This window comes from Moschus berezovskii, chromosome X, assembly GCF_049115385.1.
Source record: "Moschus berezovskii isolate FMDL1 chromosome X, NW_MosBer_1.0, whole genome shotgun sequence".
Taxonomy (NCBI): Eukaryota; Metazoa; Chordata; class Mammalia; order Artiodactyla; family Moschidae; genus Moschus; species Moschus berezovskii.
This window is the reverse complement of record NC_142488.1, coordinates 96,753,577-96,769,154: the sequence shown is the minus strand read 5'-3', so window position 1 is coordinate 96,769,154 and position 15,578 is coordinate 96,753,577. Positions and strand designations below refer to the sequence as shown.

Below are 15,578 nucleotides of genomic sequence, written 5' to 3'. Positions count from 1 at the left end.
GATGTGAGAGTTGGAATATAAAGCAAGCTGAGTGCCAAAGAATTGATGCTTTTGAACTGTGGTGTTGGAGAAGACTCTTGAGAGTCCTTGGACTGCAAGGAGATCCAACCAGTCCATCCTAAAGGAAATCAGTCCTGAATATTCACTGGAAGGACTGATGCTGAAACTCCAATCCTTTGACCATCTGATGGGAAGAAGTGACTCATTTGAAAAGACCCTGATGTTGGGAAAGATTGAAGGTGGAAGAAGGGGACAACAGAGGATGAGATGGTTGAATGGCATCACCGATTCAACGGACATGGATTTGGGTGGCCTCCGGAAGTTGGTGATGGACAGGGAGGCCTGGTGTGCTGCAGTCCATGGGGTCACAAAGAGTTGGACATGACTGAGCGACTGAACTGAACTGAAGAATTCATCTTACAGATATATAAATGCACAAAGATTATAGATTATATGTACACACACATGGGGCTTCCCTGGTGGCTCAATGGTAAAGAATCTGCCTGTTACACAGAAGACGCGAGTTCAATCCCTAATCCAGGATGATCCCCTGGAGGAGGAAATGGCAACCCACTCTAGTCTTCTTGCCTGGGAAATCCCATGGACAGAGTAGCCTGGCAGGCTACAGTACATGGGGTTGCAAAAGAATCAGACACAACTTAGCAACTGAACGAACAACAACATACATACACACACACAGATAGATATAGATGCTCATTGCAGTATAAAAAATATTTGGAAACAATCTAAATGTCCATCAATACAGGACTAATTAAGTAAATACCAGTATAGCTACACAGTGGAATATTTATAGCTACTAAAACCAAAGAGGTAGCTCTCTATATATTGATACTAACATGAAAGCTATTCAAGTGTTAAAAGATAAAAGTTGGTTATGAAACCATGTTTAGTATAATTCCATGTATGTATCTAAGAGAGAGAGAAACCGACTGTATGTGTGCGTGCACTGCGTGTATGTGAGACAGAAAGAATATACTGTCAAATGTAAAAATAATTTCTTAAAGGATTCAAATACAGGTTATCTCCAGAGAGTGGGTGGGCTGGTAGAAAGGGATGAACCTTCAAAGGCAGGGAGGGAAAATTTCAGTTTTACCCTGTACCTTTTGGTATTGTTTGAATTTTTAAATTATGAACATGGAGAGCTTTTATAATAAAAAACTAGTTCATAAAAATGTTGGAAAGATGATACCAATGTTATACTGTAAGCCACTGCATTACATTATTCTGTATATTCTTTTTTTAAATTAATTTATTTTAATTGGAGGCTAATCACTTTACAATATTGTGGTAGTTTTTGCCATACATTGACATGAATCAGTCATGGGTGAACATGTGTCCCCCCTCCCGAACCCTGCTCCCACCTCCCTCTCCATCCCATCCCTCTGGGTTGTCCCAGTGCACCAGCTTTGAGTTCCCTGTTTCATGCATCGAACTTGGACTGGTCATGTATTTCACATATGGTAATATACATGTTTCAATGCTATTCTCCCAAATCATCCCACCCTCGCCTTCTCCCACAGAGTCCAAAAGTCTGTTCTTTATATCTATGTCTCTTTTGCTGACTCATGTATAGTTATCTTTCCGTTTGTAATTATGGAGAGAATGGAAATGTTTCAAACAAAATTGATCTGTGTTCAAATCCTAGCTATTATCTATGCTGATGAATCTCTCTGATCTTCAGTCTAATCATCTAGTAACAGGGGATAATAATGTTTACCTTGCAAGGCTCTTGTTAGGATTAGCTGTAAGTTATGTAAAATGTCAAGACACAATGCTTTGCACGGAGCTAAATGGACACTATCATTATGCCATGAAAAATACGGTATTCCATGTTTGAAATGAATTACCTTGATTTTGATTATATCACTTCTCTCTTCTAGTGATTCTTGCCCTACATGTCCCAAATATTAACTGCTCTGGCAGAATGGTACCAGGTATTTTCATGTGATCATGTTAAGTGACTGCTGGAAGGATGCTGGCACTAGCAAGTAGTGGGTAACTGTGAATTACAGACAGCAGAAGAAATGTGACAGAAGTGGATACTGCAAGCAAGATACTGCAATGAAGCAAGAGCAAGAGTTCCACAAACATTTAAAGTACAGATTAAGGCCCTAATTACTAAATCCGGAGTTACTGACAGTCTAAGGAGCTGAAATGTATGAAGTAATGTGTGTGCATGCTCAGCTGCGCCTGACTTTTTGCAACCCCATGGACTGCAGCTTGCCAGCCTCCTCTGTCCACGGGATTTCCCAGGCAAGAATACTGGAGTGGGTTGCCATTTCCTCCTCCAGGGAATATTCCTGACACAGGGATTAAACCCACATCTCCTGTGTTTCCTGAATTGGCAGGTAGATTCTTTACCACTGAGCCACCTGGGAAGCCCCATAGGAAGTAATACTGCAAGTTAAAATATCATCTTTAAAATGGACTGTGGGAAAAATAAAGAACCTATCTCTTACAAAACTGGATACTCAAGTTCAGTTTGAAGTGAGGTGTTAGTTGCTTAGTTGTGTCCAACTCTTTGTGACTCCATGGACTGTAGCCCACCAGGCTCCTCTGTCCACGGAGTTCTCTGGGCAAGAATACTAGAGAGCGTTGTCATGCCCTTCTCCAGGGGATCTTCCTAATCCAGGGATTGAACCTGGGCCTACCGTATTGCAGGCAATTGCTTTACCATCTGAGCCACCAGGGAAGTTTAGTTTGCAGTAACCATTACTGTCAAAAGTTACTTCATCATCAGGCACAACTCCTAAGACTTGTTTAAAAACAACATACACTCAAGAGTTTCATCAGCTTAGAAAGACCCACCACAAAATCCCAAGATAATAAGACCTTTCTTTAGTGCTTTTTTAAAAGGAATATTCATATAAGCTCAATGAAAATAGCTAGAAACTTTACCACATGCTTAGGAAATAGAAATGACAGAAGAAAGTGAATAGGATAATTATAATTGGACATGTAATTTTACTCATATATAAAAATGATTTAAAGTTCAGGATGTTATATAGCAGCCTAAACAATTCGTTGGTTGAAGGGATTACACACATGCTTAGCAGTCCTCAAGGAATTTATTGCATAGCACTTGAATAACTAAGTATTTATAAGAGAAAACAGTTGTACTGTACTATAGTATGGGACTTCACTGGTAGCTCAGCTGGTAAAGAATCCACCTGCAATGCAGGGGACCCCAGTTTGATTCCTGGGTCAGGAAGATCCCTTGGAGAAGCGATAGGCTACCCACTCCAGTATTCCTGGGCTTCCCTGGTGGCTCAGATGGTAAAGAATCTGCCTGCAATGCGGGAAACCTGGCTTCTATCCCTGGGTTGGGAAGATCCCCTGGAGGAGGGCATGGCAACTTACTCTAGTAGTCTTGCCTGGAGAATCCCCATGGACAGAGGAGCCTGGCAGGCTACAGTCCATGGTGCCACAAAGAATCGGACACGACTGAGTGACTAAGCACACAGTATGGAAGCACTGAGATTTCAGGCAATTATAAGATAAAAGGAAAAATTGTCTTGCCTGAAATAAAAGGAGAGAAGAGTAGAAGCTGCACTGTTCCTTATGTATACCACTTCAGTACAGCAAATACTTACATTTAGAAATGTATTATAAAAAGAACAATGCCTGCCTGGAATAGAAACCATTAATCTATCCAATTTTATTTTAAAATATATTCTCATTTATCTTTGCGTACTTTTACCAAACAACTCTTTAAACTGTATCAAATGTTAAAGCTAGAACTGTTTATATAGTAACATCTTAAGGTTAAGACCATTTGCATTATTAATTAATTTTATTTTCTGACTACAAAGATCCTGAGATTGTCTTACCTGCAAGTACTCTTGAACCTGTCAGTTTTTCACTGCCAGTTGATGGCTTTGGATACACACAGCTGTAATTCATGCAGGTCAATAATGTGTCCACTTGAGATGTTCGGCTATCTTGTAGAGAATACATGGGGAGGAAAGCCACATCGATTGCTATCTCATGGTTCAGACCTGTTATAGAAAAATCACACATTTGTAGTTAGTAACATGGTGCTAATGAGGCCAGATCTGATGGTCTGATCCTCACATGTGCCAGACAGCCTGATAACTGTAAAAAAAAATAACTTTCAAAACTAAGGGACTAAACCCTTTGCTGTGCAAATGCTTATGAATACATTCTACTGATTGAAACAGGAGACACTTCGGAGCAATCTAGCATCATCGTTGGAAATAACAGTCTCAAATCTTTTACATATTGATGAATGGCCTAAATTTTAATATCTGGAGAACAGCCTAGTCACAAAAATGAAGACATGTAGAGAATTTTCATCATCATTTATGATAGATGCCATTATAGGACAGGAGAATTCAGAGATAACTACTGGTTCTCTTACGCCATTTTGGACTTATGGATATAAGACTCAAGCAAGGCCAGGAATGGAAGTACCAAGGTTCCATTTGTCCTTAAACATACAAGTAAAATTTCAGTCACTCACCATTAGGGCTAGAAAAGGTTGCAGCTTGGGGGAACCACCACCATGCATCCTGACCTATGTCTGTTGTTTCTTTATGAGGGTCAATGTCAATTAGGGTGGATTAAAAATAGACTTCTGACAGGTAAGGGTTTCAGCTGGGTATTCAAGCATGAGTAGCACTTAAATAAACAGAGAGAAGAGTATTTCAGGTAGGGCAGGGAGAAGCCAAAAGTACAGGCCAGGGTAAGGAAACCATCTTGACTGGATCAAGGAAAAATAAGCAGAGCACAGCTTGAAAACTCCGAATTCCACCCAGACACTCAAACCAGAAACTTAGAAGTTATCCTTAACTCTTCCCTTTCATTCTGCCCTGATATTTAGTCAGCAAGTCCTATAGATTCTATGACTTCAGTAGCTACCCTATTCATACCATAGCAGTTCTTAAGTACAGAGCATGAGCCAATGATACATAAACAAGTCCTTCTAGTTAAGCTGTAAACTGATCCAGAAACACAAGTCCATTCTTTGTTTTTTATGGGTAAACAACACTAAGTTCCATAGCTTTAACTTAACAAACAACTAAGGGCTACTTTAAAATCTGGTATTCATAAACTAAAATAGTCATACCATCTAGAATTTACTGTGGATTGCAATTCAGTATTATGACTCCCTCATAACTCAGCAATGCTGCAAAACTCATGTCAAGGTGCACATACTGGTATCCTATTTCCTTGATTCTAATACCAAATCTAGGGCATATCATCCATTTAATAATGGGTTTTTAATAAAAAGAAAACACTGCATTAAATGTACCCATTGACCATAAGATGCATTCCAACTTGCAAATGTAAAAAAAGAGAAAGAGTGCTTTAGAATTGAGAAAATATCAAGTTGGAAACCTTGATTTTTAGGAAGATAGCTTTATTATCATTGTGTCATTGATGCTATTATGAGTTGCTTTCAAAATTATAGACTGTGAGTTTAGCTTCAGCATTACTGGTAAAATTTGTGATGAATTGTTTGGGTAAAACTAGAGTTCAGAGTGCAAATGTATAAGTAAATATGCCCAAGGCCTCTGTACTTGATGTTCCTGTACATAGAATGTTCTTTCCCCAGATAAACACACGGCTTGCTCCTTCACCTCTGTTAGGTGTCTGGTGAAATGTTATTTTCTTAGGGAGACCTCCCTGACCACTCCATTTAAAATTTAGCCATTTCCAGTGACAGCACTCTTCAACCCTTTCTTCTAGCATTGATCACCACATCTCATTTCACCACAGGCTCTATTATCATTTGCATTAACTCATGTAACCTCAGTCCCCAGAACAGCACTGAGCATGCCTTAGGTGCTCAGTAAGTATTCGTGAAATTGAGTAAAAGAATGTATACGTGCACATTTCAGTGTACAATTTTCAACTAATTAGACTTTTCAAATACGAATTCATCCATATTCACAACAGCAAAAGAGATGAACACAAATATCCTCCCACAATGTACAGGCATAATGGACTTCAATGGAGACAATTTATGTGTTACTTAGGTAACATACAACATACTACCTAGGTAAGTGTGGCAATATATGTGGATTATGTTAAAAATTAGAGGGAAATAGAAAATCAAACAAATAAGCTCAGTTCCTCTTTTGTAAAGTGTATTGTATGCAATTTATATATCTTCCTCTCAAATTCTTCATTATCACTGTGTTCCTTTTCCAATGAAAGTCTGTGTGTTTGTGTGTGTATGTGTTGGGTAGGATCCCACCATATAGCATAGTACTTGGTATATGCTATATTTTATGAAATCTAAAATATCATTGTTTTTTAAGATGATCATTATTTTATACATCACTAAGGAAAAAAATACTACCAATTAAACAAAGGCATGGCATCATTTATAAGATCCATATCCATTTTAAAAGGTGTTAACATATGGGGGAAAAAAGTGTGTCTTACACTGATGAAATCTGATAGTAGGTACTTAAGGATTAAATTACATTTATTATGCAATAGAATAAGGGACAGAATTAAGGGGGCGCAACAGTAACCCATATAATCCAGTGTGTTGCTCCATTTGAGATACAAGAATGAGAAGCATGTCAGTGGAATAGGATATCCTAAGGATACAGCCAGTGAAGAAACCAAGAGTGAGGGCATCCAGTTCTACTCAGATTTTAATGGTTCAAGTAGGCTTCAACATGGGCATACATGAGCCTGCAGGCTAGTGCCAAGGAGGGCGGGAATTATGTTGCTCTGCTTGGTTGCTTTAATAGGAGAAAAAAATCAAGATAAGTAAAGCCTTATGATTTCCATGTAACTACAGCATATTACATTACTTTGATGTTACAGTTAATGCAATTACTTACAATTTGTGATGATTTAAATGCATTTTTCGGAAAAGGAAAAGAATGATACAAAATTTTTTGACAAAGAAATCCTGATTAAAAAGTCTAGAAAACACTATCTTAACATTCTCCTTAAATTACACCTACTGTTACTGGAGTTTGTATCTCTTGATATCCAAGAGATAAACAGATGGCTTTCAGAGGTTTACTAAAGGTTGGCTGAGTAATTATTTTCCTTCTTGTCTAAGTCAAATGCAAATTGAATAGAGAACTCTTAAGCTTTAATTGACTCATAGCATTTCATGGGCAACTATTAATAAATTAGTTGTTTGCAGAATCAATGATGTACTAATGCCATCTTTGAGTCCAGTCAAGATTTTGAGAAGTATCTTCTTATATTTTAAGTGAGAAATAATTATTAAAATTGACCAACAGATTAAAAAGCTTATACTTGGGCTAAACGCATTGAAAATTTCATCTTACTTCATTCAAATATCTTCTCTTTGAAGTGTGTTATTATGTAATAGGCAATGGGCTGAGATTTTAGCACATACTATCTACTTATTTGAGTCAAGTGAGATGGCATAACAAGAATTATTAACACAAGAATTGGTACTTTTGGGATAGGTTTCTGATATTGCCACAGTATCCAATTAGTTGAATTGTGGGAAGGAAGATTAATAATTCCGTACAGTATTTTCAATAATGATTCACCTTAGACCAGTCAGAGCTAACGACCAAGTAATGGGATTATGGTCTGAATAACCTTTCTGGCTCCCAGAATAAGACACTTCAAAATTACTGGGTCCTCCAGAGATCAGCAAGATAAAGCTGAAGGATAATAAACTACTAGAAGGTAGTATCAGTGTAGGTTGGACAGTTTTCATGTCAGAAGAACTTCAAAAATCATTCAGACTTATCTGCCTTCATTGGTTTAGCCAGTTATATCTGAAAACAGGGATCTAGAATAGGGGTCAGCAAACTACGAGCTGGGGACAGGGATCAAATGTAGCTTCTACCTGGTTTCAAAGAATCCATGGCCTAGGAAACTTTTTTTTCATTTTAAATGGTTGGAAAAAAAGAGAATATTTCATGATACATGAAAATTACATGCAATTCAAATTTAACTGTCTATAAATAAAGTTTTAGTTAAACATAGTCCGGCACATTCATTTACACATTGTTTATGACTGCTTTCACACTAAAACAGCAGAGCAATGAAATATCACCTCACACCTGTCAGATGAGCCATCATTGAAAAGTAAAAATGGAGCTACCAAATGACTCCTGGCTATATATATATATATATAAAACCCCACTAATTTGAAAAGATACATGCACCCAAATGTTCACAGCAGCATTATTGATAACTGCCAAGATATGGACACAACATAAGTGACCATCAACAGATGATGGATAAAGGAGATGTGGTATGCATGCACAATAGAATACTACTCAGCCATAAAAAAGAATAAAAATTTGCCATTTGCAGCAACATGGATGGACTTGCAGGGCATTATATTAAGTGCAAAAAGTCAGACAGAGAAAAACAAATACTGTATGATATTGCTTATATGTGGAATCTAAAAAATAAAGCAAACTAGTGAATATAACAAAAAAGAGGCAGACTCACAGATATAGAGAACAAACTAGTTGTTATGGGAAGGGGGAAGAGAGAAGGGGGAGGGACATTATAAGGGTAAGGGATTAAGACATGATTTCTATTCATGGCCTGACTTTCACCTATCTAGTAGGTAAGACTAGAAGATATCCAGGCTTCTTTTATCTTTAAAATTAAGTACCTCATCAGGAACAATCCCCTTTCTCCCTTCCTGCAAGAAAACTCACAGAAAATTACTACTGAATGCTGGTAATTTGTTATTTACAGGCACCTAGTAATACTTTTTCTGTTTTATTTTAAATGTTCTGTTTTATATAATCCACATGTAGCTTATTTTTCAATGTTTTTATCCCTGTAAATCCACTTACGTCCTTGAAAAATGGTAGGATATAAAACAGTCCAATTCTAACATGAATTACAGCTGGTTAGGTATAACAACAAATTAGCCTCCTTTACATCTGATTCTTGCTTTTCGGTGATACATAAGATAGCTGAAATGTTCAGAGGATCAGTAACATGTTGAAAAGAAGAAAAATCTTCAATTTTTATGACTCCAAATGAACTCATGATTTTAACGGTTACTTCTTGTGATGTATGGGAAATCTATGCCGTAATTTTTTTTTCCTGGATATAAAACTAACACTGATAAACTACCCAAAGAGACCAAGCAATGCAGTCGAGTAAAAAGCAGCATTTGAAACTTAGATCTGAGACTGTCTAACAGTCAGTGGGAATTCATACTTTTCATAAATTATATACATATACACAATCACATGGATATAATATTTATATGTGAGGATGTAGGGAAGAAGAGTGGGAGAGAGTAAAGGGGAAAAAGGAATCTTAATAAAGGTCAAGGTAATTCATTCCTGTACTAGAGATATAAAAATCTATGAAATGCATTTTCTTTCAGGCATTAAATTAATTTGCTATTGGGATTTCATCATTCTTTCACTTAAGGTAATCAGATCTTCCTTTCAAATACAAATAAAAAATTTCCCTTGATCTAGAGAGTATCTCACTTTGGCTAAGATTTTATTTTATAATTAATTTCTGTGTACATTTTTCATTCATGAGAAACAAAATTTAAAAATGAAGTTTAAAAATGTGTTGACTTTAAATTTTTATAAGTTCCATAGCTACATGTCAGTTTAGAACAACCTGAGAAAATAAGTTTATTGTCACTTATCAGACAATACAGTTTTGGGACTTTCTGGGTGGTCCAGTGGTTCAGACTTTGAGCTTCTACTGTAGGGGGCTCGGTTTCGATCCCTGGCAGGGAATGAAGATCATGAGTGCTGTGCGGCATGGCCAAAAAAAAGAGAAAAGACAAGATAGTTTTTCTCAGTAGCTTCTTTCTTTTCAACCTAAGTTACTTGAGAATTTTATTTTCTTCACAGGCTAAACAGACAGAAGTTCATAGGATCTTCTCTTAATTATCCCTTTCTCTTTAAAAGACATTTTACCCTTCAGTGGTTCAGATGCACTGAGAAAGAGAGGCATAGAATATGAGCAAGAAAGTGGTGACTAAAGGAGAAGAGAATCGGTTTTAGAGAGAGTCAGTCAGGGGATAGAAAAGTTCCCTTGGTTCCCACTCTTCTCTCCTTAAATACTTTCCAAGGATTTGCCAATATTTAAAAGCCCACAATTAAAGCTTCATGTATTCTAGGATGTGTTCCCATTCCTCTGGTTTGAGCCAAACAAGAGCTCTCTTTGGGTTTAACTTTTTTTTTGGGTGGGTGGAGGTGGAGTATTTAGTTTTTTTTTTAAAGCAAAATAGTATCATCTGTATTTAAATTATATCAAGGAAATAACATTCACAAGGGCTTTCCTGGTGGCTCAAATGGTAGAGTCCACCTGCAATGCGGGAGACCTGGGTTGGATCCCTGGGTTGGGAAGGTCCCCTGGAGAAAGGTATGGTAGCCCACTCCAGTATTCTTGCCTGGAGAATCTCCATGGACAGACGACCCTGGCCCATGGGCTTGCAAAGAGTCAGACATGACTGAGCAACAAAGCATAAGGAGACAGTAACATTCAAAGAAAAGAACAGGTGACTTACCTAAGATGGTTAATTCAAAATGTCCAAGGCTTCGGGCGCTCTTAAAATTTTCAAGTTTTGGGACTCTTCCTTCTGGTAGTATGTATTTTGCAGGCTGAGAATTAAACTGCCGACTAAGAAAATGTCGGTGCTCGAAACTAAATTTTCGTGGAATACTTTCAGGATAAACCTGGCTGTAATGCAGGTGATCTGTCAAGCAGAACTTCTTCTCTCTCCACAGCTGACTTTCCCATTTATCACTTATAGTTTTTCTGGCTCTCGCTATGAAGGCACCACTGGAGTTTTCTCGACCTGCTAAAGAAACAATGAGATAAACACAACTGACCTATAAACTAATGAAATCAGTTATTTCACTACAAAGAAGCAGATTAATAAGAAATAGCTTAATTAACTGTAAAAATCAAACAGCCGCCTAGAAAACATAAACTGAATGTCCAAAAGATAAATCTTATTAAAGTGAGGAATGAACTAAAATTCACCTTCAAAATAAACTTTTACTCCAAAGTATTAAAAATATTGTTTTCTCTGTTGCTGGAATTAATGAGATTTTTAATTATCTTCTTTATACTTTTTCTATTTTTCCTAAATGCTCTTAAACAAACATTCCTTTTATTTTCAGTGATAAATTCAAGTTAAGTCAAATTCATGAGAATAAGAACATTTAGAGATTGAACCACTCCTCACTAATGGTGGAAGGTAAGCTTAAAATAAATTTTGTTAACTTTTGCTAAAAGTACCCTGAACAAATACAAAATATAGTCTATTTCTTAGATATAATGCTTTTTCAAAAGGACCATTTATATGATATTCCTTTCAGATATAAATAACATGAAAAACAAAGAAGGAACTAAATTGAAAGACCACTTCAACTCTTGATTGTTCTGTCATCAAATCCATTTATCATTTATGTACAACTTACTTAACATTTTTAGTTTCTAAGGCAGAATATAATTTATCTCTTACACACTGTGATATTCAATTCACTCATTCATTCATTCACTCAGCAACACCTATTATGTACCAGATACTGCACTAAGGAATTTGGTAAAATAACATTTTAATTGAATAATATACACTGGAAACTGAAGACATAGAGTAGAATCAGTAAAAAAGCCAGATTTTAGCACTTCTCACTTTGTCAGTTCTGCTAGCTCAGACAACCTGAAGCAAGTTGTTTTTTCAGAACTCCATTCCTAAGTTTAATAAGGTTGCTCAATTGCTTCCTTGTATGCTGCCCGTGCCTTGGTGTTCATTATTTTCCTAATACAAAAGACCTTGCTGAGACAGAAGGGCGTTTCAACAGCGAGGTTTCAGTGTGGTTAATATATCACTTCTGCTTTTGGACTTTATTCCATATCCCCAGACTACTTTCTTGGTTTCTTAACCCTAGACAGAGACTGAACATTTATTACGAGGTAAAATACTAGACTGAATTTTGAGAGAAGATGAAGAAGTTGAACTTCTTACCAGGAATTTCAAATACTGCAATATTACGAAAGAGTTTCTTTTTAATTCTCAAAATTTAGTTGATGAACACACTTAACTTCCTATAATACCGCCTGATAACAAAAAGGATAGAACATATAATCACATGTGAAAATGAAAGGACTCAATAAAAGCCAAGAGGAAAACTCTAATAGGACTAAACTGAAGATTGGGCAATGGATTTAATCCTTTTTATCTTCTAGAAATAAGCTCCTCTTATCTAAACTAATAAAAGTACATAATCAGATCAGCAATAAGTAGATATTACAACCCAATAGTGTGAGAATTCCTGATTTGTTCTAAAATATATTATGCAAAGAACAAGTTATAGGCCATTCCAATTTTGAAAAATTAAATAATTATATCTACTCCATAGGGGAAAAAAATCCTGATTCACACTGTCAGGAATAAGTCTGATAGTCGGATATATTTTCTGTGCTTGTGTTCTCATTTGAGTGTTAAGAACTGGCAAGGTTTAATGCTCACATGAAAAAGTTCTTCTGAAAAAAATCATGCATTGTTTTTTAATTTAGTAACTTGGGACTGTAAGTATCCCAATTATATGTTTCAAAATTAATACAAATGGGTATGAAATCAGTACAGGAGATATTGGCAGTCACTGGTTGTGAATAGTAAGATTTCAAGGGCAATAATTAGGAAAGAGACAAAATGTATCCAGAGTTCAGGTTTTTCTAAAAATGGAAAATCATATACTATAATTCTTTACTTTTTAGCTTGAATATTAGTAATATTACCATACAAAACACATTATGCTTTAGGCCCAATACATAACTAAGATGGGCTTCCCTGGTGGCTCAGTGGTAAAGAATCCACCTGCAAAGCAGGAGACCCAGGTTCGATCCCTGGGTTGGGAAGATCCCCTGGAGGGCATGGCAACCCACTCCAGTATTCTTGCCTGGTGAATCCCAAGGAGAGAGGAGCCTGGTGGGCTACAGTCCATAGAGTCAACAAGAGTCAGACACGACTGAAATGACTTAGCATGCACATATGCACCTAACTAAGATACAGCTTAATTACCTAGCAAAATTATATATACATATATATAATTATTTATCAGAATTATAGTAATCATTATTTTAGTGAATCATTTTACCTTTATTCCTGGTGAGAATGGATATATATTTTAATGAGGAAAAATTTCAGAAGACCACATTTAAGTTGTGAGTTGAAAAAGGACATCGTATAAATGTGTATGTGTGGCGATTTTGTTTCTTCACTGAATCTACACTAAGCATTTCATTGTGTGGATAAGAGTGACAGGGAGGGGTGTATGAAGGCATAGGGGAGTGGGAAGAGCTATTTCCTTTGCCTCTTTCCTGCTTGCCCTCAATGACCCCGTGCTGGTGCAAGATCTACAAGACTGGAAAAAAACAGGGTATTCCAGTCAGTGATCAGGTCTGTGCTTGGTAGCAAACATGTAATAGACTTTGTAAAGGATTGTGTAAGTCAGAAGCTACTTATAATGTCTTATGATCTCAGTAGTACTATCACTGTTTATTGCTAGCTTTTCAGTGTATGTCTCATTTAGTTATGTTACCAGATACAAAGGATAAGATGTTAAATTCTGTAATCTTCAAAATACCTAACACAATCAAATTGCATACACAAATTAGCTATATATTCACAAAATGAATACTTTTGAATTTACACACATAATAATTTCCAAAACTAACATGAAATATATCTGGGAATACATTAGTAAACATGTTAACACATATAGATCCAATTCATTCATTAAACCTGAAGTATAATAACACAAAGAGGACTATGAAAAACTAGAAAGCTTCTGCATGGCAAAGGAAACCATCAACACAATGGAAAGGCAACCTACTGAATGGAAGAAAATGACTGCAAATCATATATCTGATATGGGATTAATATCCAAATATATAAATAATTTGTTTACCTCAGTAAACAAAAACAAGCAACATGATTAAAAAGAGGGCAGAGGATCTGAAGAGACATTTTCCCAGAGGCATACAGTTGGCATACAGGTACATAAAAAGATGTTTAACATTATTACTAGGAAAATGCAAATCAAACCCACAAGGTATCATCTCACACCTATTAATACGGGTATTATCAAAAATACAAGAATAAACAAGTGTTGGTGAGCATGTGGAAAAAAGTCAACCCTTATGCACTGTGGGGATGTAAAGTGGTACAGCCACTATGAGTAACAGTATTGAGGTTCCTCAAAAAAATAAAAATAGAAGAACAATATGATCCAGCAATTCCAATACTGGGTATTTATCCAAAGAAATAAAAAACACTATCTCATAAAGATATATATACCCCCCATGTCCACTGTAGCATTATTTACAATAGCCAAGACCTGAAAACAACCTAAGTGCCCATCAATGAATGAATGGATAAAGAAAATGTGGTATATATACAAAGGAATATTATTCAGTCATAAAGGGAAATCTTAACTTGGATGAATCTTGAGGACACTATGCTAAGTCAAATAAGTCAGACAAAGACAAATACTATATGATCTTACTTATATGTGGAATAAAAAAAAGACCACTCAAAAAAACAAGCTCACAGATACAGAAAACTGACTGATGGTTGCCAGAAACAAGGGTTTGGGAGGGGGTGGGTGAAGTGGGTCTAAAGTTATAAAATAAATAAGTCATGGAGATGTAATGTACAGCTTGGTAGTTAATACCATACTGCATATCTGAAACTTACTAACAGTAGACCTTTTTCATTACAAGAAAAAAAATTTTTATAACTACGTACGGTGATGAATGTTAACTAGACTTATTGTGGTAATCATTCTGCTATACATACAAATACCAAATCATTATGCTGTACACCTGAAATTAATATAATGTTATATGCTAATTATACCTCAATTTAAAAAAGAAAAAAATGTAAAGAGAGTTTTGTAAATTAGGAAGAACCATTATCAAATTCATGTATCAGACACTTCTTGAGAAACTATCTCGTTAATAGAAATGCCATATTGGGGGTTTGGGACACTATACTAACTGAATAAGATTTGATCTTTTGCTCGCACTCTAGTTACATATCTCTATTTTCTTTTTAACAATTCTGACCATTTAAATATAATTATCAGTTTCTTTAAGGTTTGCTTGCTCCAAATAGCTAAAAGTTATCAATATATTTTAAATATTGATAATAATCAAGAAAAAATAAAGAGAAATGAAATATAAAGGCAATTATCTATAAGCCTGGGCAAAATAATTTATTATGAAAACCATATAGATTCAAAAAAAGTAAAAAATTAAACCAATCATTCATATGGTAACAGATCCAAGGGTTTATACTCACATAATCTGTAAGAATTAACTAATTATTTTTACCTAGTTTCCAGATTTTTTCTGTAGAGGGATGCTATACAAATGTGACAACTTTGAGAAATATTTACAGTTTGAACATCTGTTTAAAAGTCTTAGGCTAATTTTATGAAGTAAATAAAGGGATGCTATCATTCCTTTTGAGTGCATGCCAGTCGCTCAGTCACATCCAACTCTTTGCAACCCCATGGTCTGTAGCCAACCAGGCTCCTCTGTCCATGGAATTTCCCAGGCAAGAATAC

The 15,578-nt window shown here is 35.9% G+C and overlaps 1 protein-coding gene across 3 annotated transcripts in view; it reads right to left on the bottom strand.

Moving 5' to 3' along the window:
- Window positions 1-15,578, bottom strand: part of RADX (RPA1 related single stranded DNA binding protein, X-linked) — an 87,720-nt gene that overhangs the window by 7,615 nt on the left and 64,527 nt on the right. For 2 of the 3 annotated variants that reach the window (XM_055437901.2, XM_088834090.1), the window contains 2 exons: window positions 10,505-10,795; window positions 3,852-4,019 (listed from right to left, as the gene is read on the bottom strand). In XM_055437901.2, coding sequence (XP_055293876.2) covers window positions 3,852-4,019; window positions 10,505-10,795 — 459 coding nt within the window. Of the gene's footprint in view, window positions 1-3,851; window positions 4,020-10,504; window positions 10,799-15,578 lie in introns of all 3 variants that reach the window. The other variant, XM_088834089.1, reaches the window with a different exon arrangement.